Source organism: Linderina pennispora, assembly GCF_002104995.1.
Source record: "Linderina pennispora strain ATCC 12442 chromosome Unknown DL89scaffold_51, whole genome shotgun sequence".
Lineage (NCBI taxonomy): Eukaryota > Fungi > Kickxellomycota > Kickxellomycetes > Kickxellales > Kickxellaceae > Linderina > Linderina pennispora.
The window spans coordinates 684-20893 of record NW_024468299.1 but is presented as its reverse complement, the minus strand read 5'-3'; the positions used below and the strand labels follow the sequence as shown (position 1 = coordinate 20893).

At 48.3% G+C, this 20210-nt stretch overlaps 4 protein-coding genes and 8 non-coding genes across 12 annotated transcripts; 6 read left to right on the top strand and 6 right to left on the bottom strand.

Annotated features, from left to right (window-relative positions):
- Positions 1 to 238: 238 nt before the first annotated feature.
- Positions 239 to 948, bottom strand: DL89DRAFT_271554 (uncharacterized protein). Its single transcript, XM_040888932.1, has one exon. The coding sequence runs from the start codon at positions 592 to 594 to the stop codon at positions 364 to 366; it is 231 nt and encodes a 76-aa protein (XP_040739436.1). The 5' UTR covers positions 595 to 948; the 3' UTR covers positions 239 to 363.
- A 465-nt stretch (positions 949 to 1413) lies between these two features.
- Positions 1414 to 1485, bottom strand: DL89DRAFT_t187. The gene has a single exon. It is a non-coding gene; the product is annotated as a tRNA-Asp (tRNA).
- Positions 1486 to 2173: 688 nt separating this feature from the next.
- DL89DRAFT_t188 lies at positions 2174 to 2244 on the top strand. Its single transcript has one exon. It is a non-coding gene; the product is annotated as a tRNA-Gly (tRNA).
- A 1871-nt stretch (positions 2245 to 4115) lies between these two features.
- Positions 4116 to 4188, top strand: DL89DRAFT_t189. Its single transcript has one exon. It is a non-coding gene; the product is annotated as a tRNA-Lys (tRNA).
- A 492-nt stretch (positions 4189 to 4680) lies between these two features.
- On the top strand, positions 4681 to 4753 carry DL89DRAFT_t190. The gene has a single exon. It is a non-coding gene; the product is annotated as a tRNA-Arg (tRNA).
- A 1019-nt stretch (positions 4754 to 5772) lies between these two features.
- DL89DRAFT_t186 lies at positions 5773 to 5854 on the bottom strand. Its single transcript has one exon. It is a non-coding gene; the product is annotated as a tRNA-Leu (tRNA).
- Positions 5855 to 6043: 189 nt separating this feature from the next.
- DL89DRAFT_271551 (uncharacterized protein) lies at positions 6044 to 6311 on the bottom strand. Its single transcript, XM_040888931.1, has one exon. It carries the CDS (start codon positions 6305 to 6307, stop codon positions 6137 to 6139), a length of 171 nt encoding a protein of 56 aa, XP_040739435.1. The 5' UTR covers positions 6308 to 6311; the 3' UTR covers positions 6044 to 6136.
- A 512-nt stretch (positions 6312 to 6823) lies between these two features.
- Positions 6824 to 7384, bottom strand: DL89DRAFT_228459 (DNA mismatch repair protein MutS; the record flags this gene model as incomplete). Its single annotated transcript, XM_040884874.1, has 1 exon — positions 6824 to 7384. A coding segment is annotated over one exon (561 nt), but the record flags the coding sequence as incomplete, so codon positions are not given.
- An 8693-nt stretch (positions 7385 to 16077) lies between these two features.
- Positions 16078 to 16159, top strand: DL89DRAFT_t191. The gene has a single exon. It is a non-coding gene; the product is annotated as a tRNA-Leu (tRNA).
- A 706-nt stretch (positions 16160 to 16865) lies between these two features.
- Positions 16866 to 16936, bottom strand: DL89DRAFT_t185. Its single transcript has one exon. It is a non-coding gene; the product is annotated as a tRNA-Gly (tRNA).
- Positions 16937 to 18465: 1529 nt separating this feature from the next.
- Positions 18466 to 18739, top strand: DL89DRAFT_271546 (uncharacterized protein). Its single transcript, XM_040888930.1, has one exon. The coding sequence runs from the start codon at positions 18476 to 18478 to the stop codon at positions 18644 to 18646; it is 171 nt and encodes a 56-aa protein (XP_040739433.1). The 5' UTR covers positions 18466 to 18475; the 3' UTR covers positions 18647 to 18739.
- Positions 18740 to 18929: 190 nt separating this feature from the next.
- Positions 18930 to 19001, top strand: DL89DRAFT_t192. The gene has a single exon. It is a non-coding gene; the product is annotated as a tRNA-Asp (tRNA).
- Positions 19002 to 20210: the final 1209 nt, after the last annotated feature.

Genomic DNA, 20210 nt, shown 5'->3' with positions numbered 1-20210 from the left:
TTCACCTCTATTCCGGGGATTGCTTTCGTGTCGGCTTTTTCAACTTATTCCACAACCCGTCACATGAGCAATGCTAGTAATGCTTGAAACTGTAGCCAGAAGCGAAGCTGCAGTCGCGTTCTCCGTGCCGGGCATGTTTGGTGGCCAAGTCTTTGCCCTGGCCTGCTGGTCCAAGAGGGGGGAAATAACCAAACCAAATAAGAATACATTGCAATTCTTGGCGCTCGGAATAGACTCTGGGAAATAGGGCTCATTCATTGTTACTAATAATAGGCCTGATTGTGGCCTAAACCCGGCTAAGAAAAAGCCAAAAATGTGCGCTCAGGTGGTGAGAAAATTGGCCGAGCACCTTTTGTTGTGCCGCTAGTATGTAGGTCCTGGCCGTTGCCAAGCCAGCACTCTAACAGGCATCAGGAAAAGGACACCCTCTACCACCTGGTCGGCACAGAAGGATTGAATAGCGTATTTGGCAATACCGGCTTGAGGGCTATGCTCCGGTACAAACCATCCGCTGTGCTCGAATGTACTACTGCTTCCAAAGGATAATGACACACAAGGTGCGGAGGAATGGAATTTCTTCGGCACTGTCAGCATTACTGCGCACAGTATGACACCCTGTCTTGGCAACCGCCGAAGGAACAGGCAGGCCTGCTAACATAAAGAGCACTAACTACATGCATGTCCAGTTTTAGTCGGGAATGGCTGGCGAAAACAAGTGGTACTTCCGGTACAATTAGCCAGGTGTGACCTGAATAGCGCCAGAACTCACTGAGAATAATATGTATATTCATGTTAGAATCAATATTAAGCACCCAAACTACTTTGCCACAGAGACAAAAGAGCCTACAGGCTGCTACTTGTAAAGCGAAGGTGGCTCCGTAACATCCTCGAACATGTCGTCATTATATTCTTCGTTGTCAGAATCGTATTCCATTTTACTAATAGCGAATGTGATGGGGGTGTGAGTTACAATGTGAGGATAGGATGTTGGGAAGACAAAATTGCTCAAACGACAGCAGGATAGCCCCTTTTATATCTGCTGTGCACAAAGTGAATGCCAATCAAACAAAGAGCACAATAATGCTGTTGAAAGAAACACACTGCCAATTCGACTTTGCGGATATATGCCTGGCAGGAATTCGAAATGAACTATGATTACCTTTGTGTCCTTTCTAGCATTCATGGTATCAAATGTTGAATGCTTGAGTTCATTATTGTCACCTCAGTAGTATGCAAAGATGAGCACATCCTATACCCTACGATCTCGTAGACTTATGACAAGCTCTTTCTGGCAAAAAAAAAAGATATTTACCAGCCAGGTAAACGAAAAAGAACCATTCATGGCGACAAGTAGCACTCTGGGTTCAAATAATAGCAAAAAAGCATGTGTCACAAAAACATGCAAAAAGTGAGCTCTCCGACCGGGAATTGAACCCGGGTCTCCAATGTGACAGACTGGTGTACTCGCCACTATACTATCGGGGATCTTCAACTTGTTGAGAAGTGGAGGAAATAAGATATATATAAAGTACTGGTTTGTGGTACAGATAATCTCTTTTCGATACATCTGCTCAGAGCGCAAGCAGTACCGCAGAAGACAGACCCTAGTTACTTTTGCCATGACATGACATGACATGACATTATATGACCAGCCTATTCATGGGATTATTATGCACTTTTCCAGTGCTAGTAGTTTATGTATGTCCAATTCTATTTGATTTACTTCATGCTCTTTTGCAATATTGAGAATCTGGTGTTTTGTTTAATGCAACTACCTCCACTTGAGGCGGTGAAGCCACAATGCAAGGGCATATGTATCTGTCAGCTCAGTGCTAAACCCAGTGCTCCCCAGTGCACAAAAGAAATATAGAAAGAGTGAAGCCGGTTAGGACTAGTTGAGACAATTAGGACAATTAGGACAATTAGGACAACAGGATAAGTCAGTTAGTGGCGCAGGACTACACAGACACACAAGCAGATCTTACTTGGGGGATGGACCCAATTGTACTGGTGCTAGCTGAATATTTGGATTCTGAGCCACTAGTCGTCCACTGCGATAGGACTCATGTATATGCGGTGCACTGATCCACAGCAACACAGTTGTTTGAGTATGAAATTAAGAGGCCACTGATCAGAAGTTGGTCAGCTGAATGGCTTTGAATCGGCGACTAAAGCGTCTGTGGTCCAGAGGTATGATTGCTCCCTGCCACGGAGTAGACCCGGGTTCGATTCCCGGCGGACGCACTCCTTTTTTGCTCACTCGTGCATTCCTGTTTTGAGTGGGTGGCTGCTCACCGCTCTCGCTGAACTTTTTGCTCTAGCGAACAGTCTGGTTTGTTTTGGCTACTGTGACTCCCTTGAAATTAACTATCTAGACTGTCGTCTCTTTTCCAAATAGTGGCTGGTGTGGTCTCGATAGCACTGCACTGACTACATGTTGAGTAAAGACTAGTTATGATTGCGCTGCTAGGCTAAAAGGATGTTGGTTGTATCACAAAGCAGGATTCAGATGATGCTGCTTTGCATGAACTGTATATTAGGAAAACAAGAGCAGAAATACAAAGAGACAAAAGTTGCTGATGCACTAATTCCTCGAAGGAACACATACTTCATCTATTCCTATCCTTGCGATCATGAACATACATCGTACATGTTTTGTCAGTAAGAACGAATGTTGGCTTCGGCATTATTGTGAGTTTCTGATGTCTGCATCATGAGGGGTAGTATGCGGGTTTCTGCATATACTAGACTCACTAATCAAGTAGACCTGCTACTATCAGTGTTTTTGTTTGCTCATGGCTAAGCTTAACAAAATGCTAGTGAGTGGCACCACAACCAATATAGTCATGATGACTCAATAACATCCATTCATAGATGTTGCTTATATATGCAGACACATCGAGGAGCAAGCACAGAGAGACAGAGACAAACCAGTTAGATCGCAAAGTACATCATTATATGGGATCAGGCTTGCAGTACTGTCGGTCAATATAGGAGGAGATTCATCGTAAGCACGAAGTCATAAACATCGCACAATCTTGAGTAGTGAGTTGCACCCTACTTGGGAGGATTGAACATGTTATTTGCTTACTGAAGTAAGCGCAGGTATAAGCCAGTGGCTGCCCAGTTGCCGTAGATGAAGCTGTAGTGTATGGGCACGTGAGACTAGCCACGAGGGAACAAAACACACCCCCAGGACGCACAGATAAAAGGCCGTAGGTGACAGAGATACAGATTGTTTCCACAGTTTTATTCTTTTACTCAAAATACAAACACGTCAAAGCAAAAAGGGAGTATCCATAATCCCTTTCAAAACACAAGGAGGCAGCAAAAACAGGAGTCAGAGGCTTAGGAGTGCGGGGTGTGTGAAGGAATTGGCCAGAGAGAAAATGGGCAAAAAGCTAAGGGGTGTGTGAATCATCTCTCCTGCAACCCAGGTTTGATTGGGTTAGGTTATGAATGTGTTGTGCCTGTGATCTGTGATTCGCCACTGCGATTTTCACAATTTGATAGGCAGCACCAGGACAGGATTCCCTAGATGGATGAGGGGAGGAGCGGGACGGGGGCGGTGTGGATTGTGTGAGGAAACAAAAACAAAGAAATTAATATGCGCATAATGGGCACGCACTGCTGCAGTGACAGGCGGCACCAGAAACCGGTTTAGGGTGCTGGGTCTAGGCCGCAGTGGCATTGACGAGGGAGGGAATGCATGGGTATGTCTACTAAGGAAGCAAAAGCCAAACAGTATTTTACTTCTCTCCTCCTGATTATTCTCTTTTGTTTTTCTTTGCGTTGTTGTATGTTTTATTTAACTTTGACCCAGCTTGGGGAGTTGTAGGTCACAAGTATACTTCAAACTGAGAACTCCTAGTGGGTACCCTTCTCGGTATGTTTTGGTTCCTGGCCTGTGCGTATGTTAATAATGTTTGTTCTCTATCCAACATTGAGAAATCTGGATAGATTGCTCGCAATTGTTACTTAGATGTGCGGACCTCGCCGTGGTCGTGTTGTACATGGGGGGGATACAGCGTGTGTGCGTGCGAATGACACTGCTTCATTTGGGGTAGAACTCAGAGCGGATTCGGTTCAGATCCTGGTCCAGATTCGGTGATTCAGCCCGGCTAGCTCAATCGGCAGAGCGTGAGACTCTTAATCTCAAGGTTGGGGGTTCGACCCCCCCGTCGGGCTGCTCTTTTGCCATTCTCCTTTTTGCAAAAAACGGAATCAATCGAGGTGGAACTCGGTGTTTTTTTTGGCTGCGGAATGTTTCGATACGACAATGCTACTGCGCTGGATTTACACGTTGACAAGTAAGTTTTTGATGGTAATAGGGTTGAAGAATATTGCAGGGATACTTGTGCTTTTTTTTTCTTTCACAGCTAGCTATAGGGCCGCAAGCAACTAAATGCAAGAAAACAGCAAGCATAAGTGATGAGGAAAGGAAACGTCCATATTCTGCACCTGCAGTATATTCATTGTGAGGGAGAGTTTACTGGCATATCTAACTCTGGCATGGCAGCTGAAGGACATCGCTAGAAAGGAAGTAGAGGCAATGCGGTTTGGATTCAGTCACCCCAAAGTCGAGTTAGTCTGTTTCAGATTGTTGGGGTTGAAGGTGCGAATGAACGACCCTGCCCTCCCCGAGACAGAACTCAACCGGAAATTAGTGGTTCTGCCTCTGGCCGCGTGGCCCAATGGATAAGGCGCTTGACTACGGATCAAGCGATTCCAGGTTCGAGTCCTGGCGTGGTCGTCAATAGAGCAGCTTCTACATTTTATCATTTTGCACCTTGCAAAGTGATCTGGGTCTGAGCCAAACGTCATCGCTAACCTTTGCATCAACCATTAGAAAAAATAGCCCAGTTTTTGTAATCTTGCAGTAATCACTTTTTAACTGGTAAAGATATTTCATAATGATCTGTTCGTTCATCTTTGACCTTGGTAACCGGGGAATGGGAAAGACAGGAAAGCTGGAATGACAAAAGTTGTCAAGACACTGATTCCTTGATGAGATGATGTATCTTGACTGCTCTATTCCCCTGCGACCATGCTCAACACCTACATCAGATATTTGTGTAAAAAGTTAGGCTCTGGGTATCGTAACAAAAGACATGATGCAGCTAAGCAAACAATCCATAGTCTCATTGTTCATATACTTGCCCAGTTCCGATCCCTTTGCATATATCCCTTTCAAACATATGCTTATGCTCTGCTCTCGGCCAACCGTATCTCTAGAACTGGGTGATATAGATTTACTGCTAAGCACTATTTATCAGTAAGCTATGAGATAGGTGTGCAAAGTGGTATGTGTACGATTCATGAAAACAGCTAGTAGGTTAGATAAAAACAAAAAAACAAGCGGAACTTAGGAACCAAATGGCAAACAAAGGGTGTATTAGTGTATGTTAGGATCTGTTCACCTAGAAGATGAATGGTTATCCGGTATATGGAAAAACAAATTCTCAAAAATATGTGTAAGGGAAGAAGGGAGGCTGATCGGCTGTCTGGGCCTTTGTACGTGTGTGTTTCAGCCTTGAAATTCAAGATCTGGAGTCTCCCCTGCGCCACCATGAGCAACAAGATCGACACCAACAAAACAGAGCTAGCACGATTGGTGAGTCTAAAGTACAGGCAAGTGACGCCGCAATCCGCATAGGATGTAAATAAATTTGATTGTGATCTGTACATCGATACTGTTGGTAGCAAAAAAAGAGAGAAGTCTTGTAACTGTCGCCTCAGCATCGTCGACAAAAGCAAAAAAGAGGGTTATGTTGATCAGAGTGGGATTCGAACCCACGCCTCCGGAGAGACTGCGGCCTTAACGCAGCGCCTTAGACCGCTCGGCCATCTGACCCTCACTAATTGATTGTTATGTCGGTGGCAGAGGAAGCAACGGAGTGGAACTCGGGGCTGGATGGACTACTTGCGGACGTGTCCGAGTCGGGTGAAAGAGCAGGAGGACGGAGTCGGGGGATCTTGTCGGGTTCGGGTTGAAGTTCAAATAAATCGTATTTGAACTCAAAACAGGAGGAAACAGAATATACGAGTAGGGAACTCTAGTAGACACTGGATGATGAATTGTCTTGGAGTCTTGTCGAGTCGAAGCATATATATGCTTCGGTGCACTAGTGTCTTGCTAGTGACGTTGCGTTGCATGAACGACGGGAATACCGGTCACTGGTCTTTGCGGCATAAAGGTACTGCATTGTTGTACCACGTGCGGACTTGGATCCGTGGGAGCCGGGTCAGGGGATATCGTGGGAGTTCGAGCCGAGTCATCATGTTCATGCTCGTCGGATTCGAGCATAACATGATGAATTGGACTCAATTAGTATATACATAAACTCAAGCTTGCTTTTGTCCTTCTGCCGACGCCTTCTGTTTACCACCAGCTCCTTTCTTTCTGCCTCTACTCATCAAGGATTTGGTATGGCCATTGCCCAGTCTAACGTAGCAACAAGCTGTACCCTTTCATCTCCTTACCTGTGATGGCCAACGGCTGCAAGCTGATCTACAAACCATACTATCAACAGCACCAGCACAATGGCCTGTGAGCAATCGCGCAGAGCTCATGGCCCACTTCCCTCCTTTTTGTATCATGTCTGGGTACCAATCTCCACGCTCTGACCTTTGTTTTCCGAGAGCGTACAGCTATTCCAATTGTCCGCACTGCTTATTACAAGCCTTACATAGATCCTCCTTTTTTCTTCTCTGATGATCGTCTTCCAGTCCATCTTTCTTATGCTTCCAGTATCACAGAGCCAGCATGTCTGGTCGCTCCTCTACTCATCCAATTGGCGGCATGGCCAGAAATGTTTCTATTTTAAACACTGCATCTCCTGATGGCAAACTGCCGGGCAGTCTCTAGCACCTCATCGGGCATCCCGGCTATCTGGGCTACATACAGGCCATGCGATCTCTCGCAAATTCCCGGCTTGACCTTGTGCAAAAACGCAAACCCGCCCTCACCGTCTTCATATATCGCCGTATGTAGCGGCTGCACCCCAGCCAGCGATGGCACGACATGCGGCACCAGCTCGTGGTAGTGAGTAGCAAACAGCGCCTTGCATCTGACCTTGTCGTGCAGATACTTCAGTGTCGCATAGGCAATCGACACTCCGTCCGTGGTCGACGTACCGCCCCCAATATCGTCCAGGATCACCAGTGACCGGCTGGTCGCATGCCACAGGATGTCTGCCGTCTCGCTCATCTCCACCATAAACGTCGACTGGTCGAGTGCCAGATTGTCATGGGCCCCGATCCGCGAGTAGATGGCATCAACCACATGCAGCTGCGCTTCGTTGGCAGGCACAAAGCTACCAGTCTGTGCCAGAATGGATATCAAGGCGACCTGGCGCAGGTATGTGTCCTTTCCACCCACATCATAATTTGTTATCGGATGCCATCAGCGTAATATAAAGCTTGAATAAATTACTCAGCAGCCACCATAATATATAGGTACAACAAAAATAGTACATGCAACATATCCCGCCTGGGTAAAAGTTCGACAACCACGCGGTCTGTTATTGTCTCTGGTTTTCCATCTCTACAACATACGTTAGGCATCTACAAATTAACAGTATCATGATATACAACGTCGGCACCCGGCGGTACCGCGTTTCAACCCCACTTGATGCGTCTAGTCCGTCCTCAACTGAGAGGTTTTGCGCCAAAAATTCTTTCCAAGGCAGCCAAACCACCAAAACACATCGCATAACCATCCCTATTGCCCGCGCACTGCACAAGTACCTAATTGGCAGGCAGGGTTCCACCCTTAGTTCAATTCGGGAGGCATCGCACTGCAAAGTTACTGTACCACGCGAGAACTCGAAAAGTGACACTGTCGAGCTGGAGGGCAGCGAGGAGGAGATCCAGAAAGCCCGGGATCTTATTGACAAAGTGGTCAAGGAAAACTTGCAAAAGGTGCCATATACTCACTTTTTGTCGTTGCCGATTAGTGACTTGGATGTGCAGCGTAAGATCAGCGAGTTCCAGCGCGATATACACGGCGAGTATTTCAAGTCTCTCAGTGATACTAGCTTCAATGCACCCACATCAATGCATGTGACTATCGGTATGCTGCGTCTTTTGACAACATCCGAGATCAAAGGTGCAGTCAAGCTGCTGAAGTCTCTGCACCAAGAGGTGTACGATTTGCTGGGCACGCGGTCGCTGGTGGTCAAGGTTGGCAATCCTGCGGCGATGGAAGCTAATCCGAGCAAAGCGCGTATTATTTACCTGAATCTCGAGGATTTCGAAGACGCACAGCGGCTTGAGAAAGTGTGTGGTAAGTATACCGCATGTACAGAAGCCATATGCACGATATGTATACCACCTGGAGTAGGTTGACTGTTATGTTCTCTGTTTTTAGGACTCGTGCGAAGCCGGTTTACGGATGCAGGACTAATTGATGAGATCCGGCCGTTAAAGATCCATGCGACGATAATGCGGGCGGCGCAAGACAGCCCCACGACAGCTGATGAGCCCAGCCAGGCAGCGGATGACCGGCGTCGAGATGTCCGTGTAAATGCAGTGCCGATGCTTCGCAGGTATGGAGAGTTGTCATTTGGAGCGTGCAAGCTTGGGCAGATACAGATTGCAAAGCGGTTCCACTTCACGGATACCGGGGCATACGACAGCGAAGGCGCGATTCTGCTTCCATGAATCCTGTTGTTTTGGTGGGAAATAAAGGAAATCAACCGGGTTCACTGTATTTGGGTTCCACGATCAAGACGGGACAGGGCTGGGTGAGAGGGTGCCTATATTAAAACGCATTGCCGATCGGCAATTATGCGGGATAGCCGCATCCAGAAAGCCGCACGAGCTGTCTTTGTAGCGTGATAGGACAGGCAGGTCGCATAGAGGGGGGAGGTTGGTGTGAGAAAGAGGGGCGGTTTGGCAGGGCTCGTTTAACCACGCTTTAGGGATCCGTGGCCAGCCCCAATAAAACGATTGATTTCGCTGCAGAAAACCGACTATTCTAAGCGAAGAAATAAAAGGCCTTCCCCAAGCTGCATGTTTCAGGAGCTAAAGGCGCGTTTGGGCGGTCGTTGGGATTCACACACGCTCCAAAAACAAAGGTAAGGAGGGATGTTCCTCAAACCTGGACAACCGTAAACATCACTTTTTTCTTCAGCCAGCCTTTTTCCTTGCTAATTTTAACACCCTTTTCTTTGGTTCCTTAGTTGCTGTTCTCTACACCCCGCACGTAGAATGAGTTATGCAAAGCAGCAGAAATATGCGCTCGCGATTCCAAACTCCCCACATATCGAGGGTGAGACGACGGCAAGTATCAGTAGATTCTTGATACCATTAATACCAGATTAGCATCTGAATCACATAGCAGCTAATCATCATGTACTTCCGTAGCCGGTGTTGAACCGACATGCGTCCGACTATAAGCTCCTGTTTGGCGTGGAAAAGGTCAAAACAGCCTATGACAATTTCTTGCACGGAATGGAGGTCGCTGGAGGGCGTAAGTATTTGGTGCCGATTCCCGTGTAAACATATGCAGCTCTAGCATGCGCTATGGCTTATGGTGCATCTGTCTACACAGAGAAAGTGGCTTCCATTTGCATGCAAACTGATGCCTGGATTGCATTCCAAACCCATAGCTAAGGCGCGAGTCTTTGGATACCGCAAGAATTCGGCACAGGGCGCCGACTCGGAGTTCTCATGGATATCGTTCGGGGAGTTCCACGATCGGTTTAGATGCCTTGCACGTGGCTTGGCTGGTCTTGGGATGCGCCGGGGCGATAACATTGGCATATTCTCTGGGAACCGTTTGGAATGGCTGATAGCCGAGTTTGCTACGTATTACCACGGATACGTGTCTGTGGCGATCTACGAGACACTGGGGCAGCTGTCGTGCGAGTATGTGCTGAATCTGACAGAGCTGACAACAGTGTTTTGCTCGTCAGAGTGTGCTCAAAAGCTGCTAAAAATGCGTGACCAGATCCCGCTTCTGAAGAAGGTCATTTTGATGGACCCGCCGGTGCAGGAGCTCGTCGATAGACTGACAGATAAGGGGTTTGCTGTGTACGATATGTGTGATGTCGAAAGGTATGGCCGCGAGTACCCTGACATTGAGTCGCCGTCCAAGCCCGGATACGACGAGGTTGCAACAATTGTGTTCTCATCGGGGACTACTGGGCAGCCCAAGGGCGCTGTCTTGACGCACGGCAACATTGTGTCCATATGTGCAGGCGTCAATTTCGTCATGGACCAGCGCGACCTACCGTACATTGGGCCCAACGACTGCGCTGTCAGCATTATTCCTCTCTCGCATGTCCAGGGCCGCTCGCTAATGCATATGATCATCGCATTGGGCGCGAAAACAGCATTCACACGCAACGATCCAAGGTGCCTGCTTTCTGATTTGCGGCAGCTAAAGCCGACAATATTTTTTGGTGTGCCCAAGTTCTTCAACCGCGTGCAAGACAAGGTCATGTCATCAGTGAAGGAGCGCGGTAATATGATGAGCTCGATTTTCAAGCATGCGATGCGTGCCAAACTACGCAACATGAAGCAAGGGCAGAGGGGGCATTGGCTGTGGGACCAGGTTATCTTCAAGCCCATCAGCGAGACTCTCGGGGCAATATCCGGCTGGTCGTCTCAGGAACATCGTCGATTTCGCGCGAGGCACTTGACTTCATTCGCTGCATCTTCTCGTGTGATGTCGTGGAAGGATACGGCCTCACAGAGACCACAGGTGCCTCCTGCATGACAGTGTCAAAAGATAACATCTCGGGGCACGTTGGATCGCCGTTCCCGACAAGCATGATCAAGCTGGTCAGCGTCAAAGAACTCGGATACAAGGTCGACGACAAGCCGTTCCCAAGGGGTGAGATCTACGTCAAGGGCGCAAATGTGTTCCGGGGGTACTACCGCCAACCAGAGTTGACAGCCCAGGTTCTTTCGCCCGATGGGTGGCTACGGACAGGAGATCTGGGCACATTTGATGCACTAGGACGGATGCGGGTGCTGGACCGCATTGTCAACATTTTCACTTTAAAAACCGGCGAGTCCATTGAGCCAGAGCGCCTCGAGTATGTGTACTGCGACAACGGACTAGTCAGCCAGGCATTCGTGTATGGCAGCTCGGATCACGACCGGCTGGTGGGAATAGCGGTGCCGGACAAGGAGTTCATGGAGGTGTTCCTGCTCAACAATAAGCTAATTCCTGAGGGCTCGCGAATCTCACACGAGCTTATCTGCGCTGACGAGAACATCCGCAATGCTGTACGCAATGAGATCAACCGGCATGGCACTGCTCGTGGATTACGGGCGCATGAGCTGATCTCTAGTCTGTTCCTGGAACCGCACTCGTTCGATTACTATGATTTGCTGACGCCTAGTATGAAGCTCAAGCGGTATGAGGCGCTGCGCCACTACCGGTCATGCGTCAATCGGCTGTACCAGGATATCGGCGACCAGGGCTCGGTCATGTGCAGCCCCGACGGGAAATCTGACAGGAGCTACTCATTCTACTAGAAAACGTGCTTATGGTCAACTATATAAATTTCGCTTACTGGCTCTTGGGGCGGGCCTCCTGGCCGATACCCTTGAAGAACTGCTCGACCTGGTCGTACGTGTTCTTGTACACACTGTCCATAGTGCCCTTGCATGACACAGTGATGACCTTGCCCTCCTTAGCGTACTCGGTGATGACTGGCATGCTGTCGTTGAAATACGTCTTGAAGCGCTTCTTGATTGACTCGATGTTGTCGTCGGAGCGGCCGCTGGTCTTTCCGCGGTTCAACAAACGCTCCAGCAGCACGGACTCGGGGCACTCAAAGTACAACACCTTCTTAGCCTTGCAAACTGTGTCCTCAAACGCCTTGGCCTGCACCAGGTTGCGCGGGAATCCGTCAATCAGGAACCGGTCGCTCTCAGGGTGGTCCATCATGGCGTTGCGCAGCAGCCCGATTGTGATCTCGTGGGGAACAATGAGGCCCTCCTTGATATAATACGCAATCAGATCGCCATACTGAGACACCAGCCGCTTCTGCTCGGCGCGCAGCAAGTCGCCGGCCGACAAATGCACGAATCCAAAGTCATCCACGAGCTTCTCCGAGTTCGTGCCCTTGCCCGATCCAGGTCCACCGAGCACAAACACAATTGTCTTCTTGTCGAACGGGAACTGCTTGATCTCCTCCTCGGAGTACGCCGCGCCGTCGATCTTCGCCTGCTTCTCGTCACGCTCCTTCTTCTGCTTCTCGTTCCACTCCAGGTACGGCTTGATGATCATCATGTAGCCCGACCCCAGCAGTGACAGCGAGGCCACAATCGCGAACGGGTGGAAGCCAAAAATCAGGCGCGACTTTCCGCTGCCCTTGCTGTTTTGGCCCATGTTGAACTGGTTCGGCTTGTTCTGCTGCTCACTGGCCCGCACAATGCGGGAGGGCTTCGTGAACATGCGCTTGGTGGCAGAGGAGCGCAGAGGAGCACGTGCTTGCAGCGAGCGCAGCAGGGTGTTGCGAGATGCCGAGAACATGATTGCTTAAATTTCGGGATGGGAAAGGAGGAAAAGAGGGTAAATTCGAACAGATGAGGGTAGGGAAGTAAACAAACAGTTCCGTTTCGAGACCCCGCTCAACAGTTTTCCATGTGCCCAACGCAGTGGAACAGATCCTCCACCTCTCTTCATTAATCCGATGATCAGCTGATGGACTATGCGACTCAGCTTCAGATTGGCAAGCAGTGTCGTGCCTGGTCCGCAGCAGGCGCACTGAGAGCAGGGTTTCCATTGAGGCCATCATCAATTAAAGCGAACTCGCCTCTGCATGCTATACCTAGCATTACAATCCATACAGCAAATGATAGGAATATGTTGAACGGCTGGCACCCAGCACAACTAGCCACACCAGATTTAGCGTGTAATCAAATAATCGACGTGTGAAATACACTAGGGCGATCAGCCATATGCTTTATGCACACCAAAATGTGCAATTGCTGCACACTCGGCATGAATAGTGGAAATATATGCCAAGCGCATGCTGTGCTCTGTCGGAACCCGGGCACTGACTGGTCAATATCCGCATGGGCATGTGAAATGACCGCTTGCCTTGGATCAGTCAAAAGCTAGCCTTTTCACTTTCAAAAACAGGCCCTGGAGTAGCGGGCCATGGCCATTTTTTCTTCCTTTGTGGGTTCTGCACTGTCACACGAAATACGCTTTCGTGTGGGGGCGGTCGAAAAATCCTTTCATTTTCTACGTAGCAAATCGCGCTGAGAGATCCTCTGCGCGATTCGAATGGTTTTATTCAAAGCACTCTGGCGATTTCCGCCCCAAATACACGACACGGTTCCCTTCTGTTAAAAACAATACCAAGCTGCGATGCTGCCAGATCGGCTGCTAGGTGGTGCTCCTGCAACATCGTATGGGCAGGAAGGAGACATGTCTTCTGCACATTCCTGGGACTGGCACTGCCAGTGCACACAGCGCCATTACCCACCTGCACACGCACTCCCTTTAAGAGCACTTTTATAACGCACCTTGTGACTCGAAAATCGGTGGGAAACCGCAGGTTATAAAACCGCCCCTTATCCCCACCACCAACCACTCTTCGTATTCCCTTTCTCCTCTCCTACACTTTTTCATTAACACTTCTATTCATACTGCGTGTATATAGCCATGCTTAGTTCTATTGAGCTCCCAGGCGCGCCAGCCCTTCCCAATGAGACCAAGGTGAGCGTCATGCCTTGTTGGAATTCAAGCTCCACACGACACTCGTTTCTAACTATGTCCGCCCTGTAGCCGCGTATCAACAACAACTTGAAGGACGGAAAGCTGGTGTCCCGACCAAAGGGCATCAACTCGCTGTACGAAAACTTTCTGCAGGGGCGGCGCCTGGCTGGCCGCGACGCACCTGTATTCGGCTACCGCGTAGTCGTCGATGGTATGGGCAACGTTGGGCCCTATCGGTGGCTCTCGTGGGACATATTCCATGAGCGATTCGTCAATTTATCTTCTGGTCTCGTACACCTGGGTATGCGCGCTGGCGACAACATCGGTATATTCATGAACAACAGCGTCGAATGGGTGCTGGCCGAGTTTGCTGGCTACTATCAGAACTTTGTATCGGTTCCCTTGTACGAAACACTTGGCCAGGCTGCTATCGAGCATATGGTGAATGAGGCTGAGCTCAAGACGATTGTCTGCACAAACCAGAATGCGCGGTACATTCTGAGCTTGATTGAGTTTGTGCCGGTGGTTATGAACCTGATTGTGGTCGACACGCTAACCAACGATGTAGTTGCGCTCGGTGAGGAGCATGGAATCAGTATCCGACCGTTCCGATACGTGGAGGATTCGGGCATAAAGGGAGTTGTCGATCCAGAGCGGCTCCCTGGCCCCGACGATGTCGCCACGATTGTATATACGAGCGGCACCTCGGGTACACCAAAGGGCGTCGTTATCACCCACGGAAACATGCTGGCATCATGCGCTGGAGCCTCAATGATCCAGAAATGTGGCGATATATGCAATATCTCGCCTGAAGACTGCTCGATGGGATTCCTACCGCTAGCACACTGCCTCGGCCGCATGGTGCTGCACATCATGCTTTCGCGTGGCACCAAGACGGCATTCGCTTCTGGCGACACTCTAAGGCTGATTGATGATATCCAGGAACTGCGACCAACGATATTTGTTGGTGTGCCTCGCATATTTAACCGCATCCAGGACAAGGTTCTATCAGCAGTGCGCACACGCGGCGGTTTGCCCTCAGCACTGTTCCAGTATGCACTGACGACCAAGAAGGGCAACCTAAAGCACGGTCAAGTCAACCACTGGCTGTGGGACCGCGTGATATTCAAACCGCTGCGCGAAAAATTTGGCGGCCGCCTCAATCTGATTGTATCGGGGTCGGCTCCTATTTCGCCCGAGACGCTCGAGTTTTTGCGCTGCTGCTTCTCATGCAATGTTGTTGAAGGATACGGCCTCACAGAAACCATGGGCCCAGCAACCCTAACCAAGTGCGACGATGTGGAGCCCGGAAATGTCGGTGGACCTTTGCCTAGCACCATGATCAAGCTACGCAGCGCACCTGAGCTCGGCTACACCGTCGACGATAAGCCATTTCCGCGTGGCCAGATCCTTATCTCGGGCACCTCGGTTGCCAAGAAGTATTACAAGGAAAACAGCAACATGGTGCTGTTGGAACGTGGCGACGAATGGGTAAACACAGGCGACATTGGCATGTTCGACAAGTACGGCCGGCTGCATATCATCGATCGCATGAAGAATTTGTTCAAGCTGGCGCAAGGCGAGTACATTGCACCCGAGCGCATCGAGAACATTTATATGGATCACTTTATTGTAAACCAGGCTTATATCTACGGCGACCCGCTGCAGAATGCACTGGTTGCAATTATTGTCCCGGACGAAGAGTTCCTGCCCATGTTCTTAAAGAGCAAGAACATTTTGCCACCCAAGTCGAACTTGCCGCTCAAGGATATTTGCCGTGACACCAAGGTGCGCAGAGAGGTCACAGCTGAGCTGGCCGCGTGGGGTAAGGCCCATGACCTCAAGGGATTCGAAATTGCAAAGAGCATATACCTGCTGTCCACACCATTCGAAGACATCGGGCTGATTACGCCAACATTCAAGCTCAAGCGACGTGATGCATTGTCGTACTTTAAGGACATCATCGGCGATCTGTACAAGGAGCTCTCGACCACCAAGTAGCATACCGTTGCTGCAGATGCACTGAATATAGTTTACTTGAATCCACCAGTTGTTCCGCACTCGCAATGCGAGCTCAGCTGTGACGCCTACACTATTTTTGCTGTCTTGTCGACTTAGTAAATAGCTGCAGACTAGCTATGAGCTGATAGGCAATCGGATGGAGGGCTTTTTTTTTTATGTTTGTATCGTTTATGGCTTAGGCTGAGAGTGTGATCGGCGCTGTCGTTTCTGCTTTAGAAAAGAGGCTTGTGGGCGGGTAGCGCTAAGATGTGCGCTGGTTCTCTAGAAGTATACTCCAGTAAGTCCAATATAGAAACAAGAAAAATATTGTAATATAAATTCATATAGATGAGTACGATATTTATTGCTTTTCTCGAAAGCTGAGAGGTCAGATGGCCGAGCGGTCTAAGGCGCTGCGTTTAGGCCGCAGTCTCCCCGGAGGCGTGGGTTCGAATCCCACTCTGATCAGCTACTTTTTGCCACTGCTCGAGGACGATGTGGCGAGGGGTTTGCCCTGGCTATGGACATAGCGCAACTCTATCTTTTTGCAAAGTAGTGATAACGATAATGAAACGGTAGCTATTTTCATGACTTGGCTCATACCTTTTCTCTGCTAATTTTACCTTGCAATTCTTACCTGCGACTATAAATATAAGGGCCGAGTAAAAGTAAATGCAATCCCTTGTGTAGCTACCACATTTTTGAAGACTGCATATTAATTTTTAGCAGTACTATTGTCTATCTTGCCAGGGTGCTGTTTTCTGGCGCCAATGATTGTGTCTCTAGTCGGAGCATATATGTGCTCCAGATGCGAACGCTGCCTTCCACTTTGCAAAATGAATTCATGCTCATCTCAATATCGAGTTAAATGATACACCAATAGATATCAACTAATGCTCGGAACAAATTTACAGCATATGTGCTACCTAGGCAAACCTATTTGTTTGGATGTCTAGAATCATTACATATTCCCTAGTTCCAGGATTGTAAATGGTGTAAGCGATGGCAATATCTCAGGTGCGGCAAATATGAAAGGGAATGGCTACTCAGAAGGTCAACATGGTTAATATAGCCAATAAAAATTAGACTATTTGCTGGAACAAAAGTTCAAAATGAGAGCCATGATCAGTAATCCATTCAAAAAAGAATACTGTAGAATGGGGCAAAAGGGAAGTGCGTCCGCCGGGAATCGAACCCGGGTCTACTCCGTGGCAGGGAGCAATCATACCTCTGGACCACAGACGCTTTAGTCGCCGATTCAAAGCCATTCAGCCGACCAACTTCTGATCGTGCAGTTTTTAAAAGAGGATAAGGAGAAGCTCAGTCAGCGGATCGATTTCCAGTACTGTCTGGGTCAGTTACGAAAGACATAGTAGTCACTGGTCTTGCTTGAAAACGATATTTGTTAATAAATAGTAATAATAATGTTACTAATAATAATATTACTAATAATAATGCCATAGAAGTTATTAGGTTGACTAACAATGAGAGCAGCTCTTATGCTGAACTAATAGATATATCTAGTAGAGATATATAACAACTATAATCATAGCTTTCTCCCCTGGTTTCACTAATGAGATCAGATAGTGCATAGCAGCGAAATCTTTAAAAAAGGCCAGCACATAGTATTAGTACTTTTTCATTTTTCTTTATCTTTGAAATCCAAACCTATCTATCCCCTACTAGTAATACCACAATTAATATTTGAGGTTACATCACCAATCGCTTCTATATGGCATTAAGGTAAACTATTGTAAAAACACATTGGTTCTCATATAAACACTATAAATCTTCATTAGTATCAATCGATTATATATTAAGCATATACTTCTCTTACTAATCATAGTATGATGTTTTGGTATTCATATTTGCTTAGATATCAAAAAAGAACTATTTAGAAAATATAAGAGGCGTGATTTAGAAACCATCCTCATTATCACTATCACTGTCACTGTCGCTGTCACTATCACTACCGCTGTCACTATCACTATCGCTGTCACTATCACTATCGCTGTCACTGTTACTATCATTACCATTATGACTATCAGTATTCTTTGGTTGGTATCCGGCACTAGCCTTCCCTTGAGTTGAAGCAACATTGGCCAGGATGTAGTGCATCACTTCATCTTTGTTTCCCATGAGGTGGATGCTAGAGGTATAAGAAATGACCCTAGGGACGTCTGCGGGACCAGCCTTGCCAGTCTTAGTGGCATGATAAAGCACTTCTGCAGAGACAAGCATCTGCAGCGCAAGTGCAGCAATCAATGAAGGTACAACACGGATCTTCAGCATGCTTGGTAACGATTTCTAGGAGGTGTGTGATAAGGAAATGCAAAGAGTGGATGCAAGTAAAAAGTATGCAACTGTTTTGCTTTGCTTGAAGGATGTGAGGGGAAATCGTGTTTTATATTTGTTTTTACCATTGCCGATAGCCTTTGTAGACAGGCAAGGAAAGTATGATGTCAGGTCAATATAGCAGGTGGCAAAGTAAAACAGGTGGCTTGTATTGGTCGGGCACAGTGGTTTTGTCCTTTATTTGGTCACTGTGTATTTGTTCCGTGTCGATTTCCATTTAGAATGTTTGTCAATTGACATCACATTTTCGCTGGCAAAGACTATGTTCAAATACGCCACTGACAGAGCAAATATACATTTATTGCACGATCGGTGTGTTGGCTGACATGGCGTTGCCAACTGCGCACCAGTGCAAAGTGCAGGTATCAATAGTGCTTGCCATAAATGCTAACCCTTATATATATTTCTTATTTCCAAGGATCCAGTGTTATGCTCGAATCCGACGAGCATGAACATGATGACTCGGCTCGAACTCCCACAATATCCCCTGACCCGGCTCCCACGGATCCAAGTCCGCACGTGGTACAACAATGCAGTACCTTTATGCCGCAAAGACCAGTGACCGGTATTCCCGTCGTTCATGCAACGCAACGTCACTAGCAAGACACTAGTGCACCGAAGCATATATATGCTTCGACTCGACAAGACTCCAAGACAATTCTTCATCCAGTGTCTACTAGAGTTCCCTACTCGTATATTCTGTTTCCTCCTGTTTTGAGTTCAAATACGATTTATTTGAACTTCAACCCGAACCCGACAAGATCCCCGACTCCGTCCTCCTGCTCTTTCACCCGACTCGGACACGTCCGCAAGTAGTCCATCCAGCCCCGAGTTCTACTCCGTTGCTTCCTCTGCCACCGACATAACACCAGCAATATGAGTATCCCCGATAGTATAGTGGCGAGTACACCAGTCTGTCACATTGGAGACCCGGGTTCAATTCCCGGTCGGAGAGCTTAACTTTTGCGTTTCCTTTTGTCAGGCTAACGAAAACAATTATTTTTGTGGGATTGATGTAAATCTAGTTCTTAGTTAGCTCAGCGTAGAGACGGTCAAGAATATCTTTGTAGAGTTTTTTGGCATCAGCACGCTTGATCTTGAGGGTAGGGGTGAGCAGGTTGTTCTCAATAGTGAATGGCACAGACTCGAGGTGGATGTTTTTTCGGGATCTCGTAGCCCTTCAGGTCGCTCTTGCGACCCCAGGAGTTGATGACGCGGCAGAGGTAGTCGCTGGCGGTCTTATCAGCGCATATATCCTTGAGGTCCTTGCCCTCCAAATGCGCTAGCTCCTTGGACTCAGTGATCTCACGACGCAGGAACTCTTCGTTGGGAACCATGACACCAACAAGCTGGCTCTGCAGCGAGTCCCCGTAGACGAATGCCTGGTCAATTAGTGGGCAGTTAGTGATAACGTTCTCGATGCGCTCAGGCGCAACATATTCGCCCTGCGCCAGCTTGAACATATTCTTCTTGCGGTCGACGATGACGAGGTTACCCAGGTCGTCAAACTGGCCGATATCACCGGTACGTAGGAAACCGTGCTCATCGAATGCCTCTGCTGTGAGATCAGGGCGCTTGTAGTACTGGGTGAAGACGTTGTGTCCTTTGACACAAAATCTCCCCGCGCCGGGTACGGCATATCGTCAACTGTGTATTCCATCTCGGGCACGCTGACCAGCTTGTAGGCGCAGTTGCCAAATGTGCAGCCGACATTGCCAGCCCTCATTTCTGAGATCACGGTCATTCCACATGGGCCAGTGGTTTCGGTCAGGCCGTAGCCTTCATAGACTGTGGTGGAGAAGGCGATGCGCAAGAAATCCATGACGTCGTGAGATATCGGCGCTGAGCCAGAGATGATTAAGCGGATATTGCCTCCAAACTTCTCGCGCACAGACTTGAAAACCAGGCGGTCCCAGAGCCAATGTGTGTTTGTGCCCGACAAAAAGGTTGCCCTTCTTGGTTGAATAGGCATGGTTGAACAGCTTGCTAGCAAAGCCGCCACGGGCCTTGACCTGTGCCCACACTTGGTCGTGGATGCGGTTGAAGATGCGTGGCACGCCGACCATGATCGAGGGTTTCAGGGCGTTGATGTCGTCAAGGATCTTGCGGATATCACCACAGCCGTATCCGATGCGGCAGCCGACGCTGGAAATGGCAGCATGCA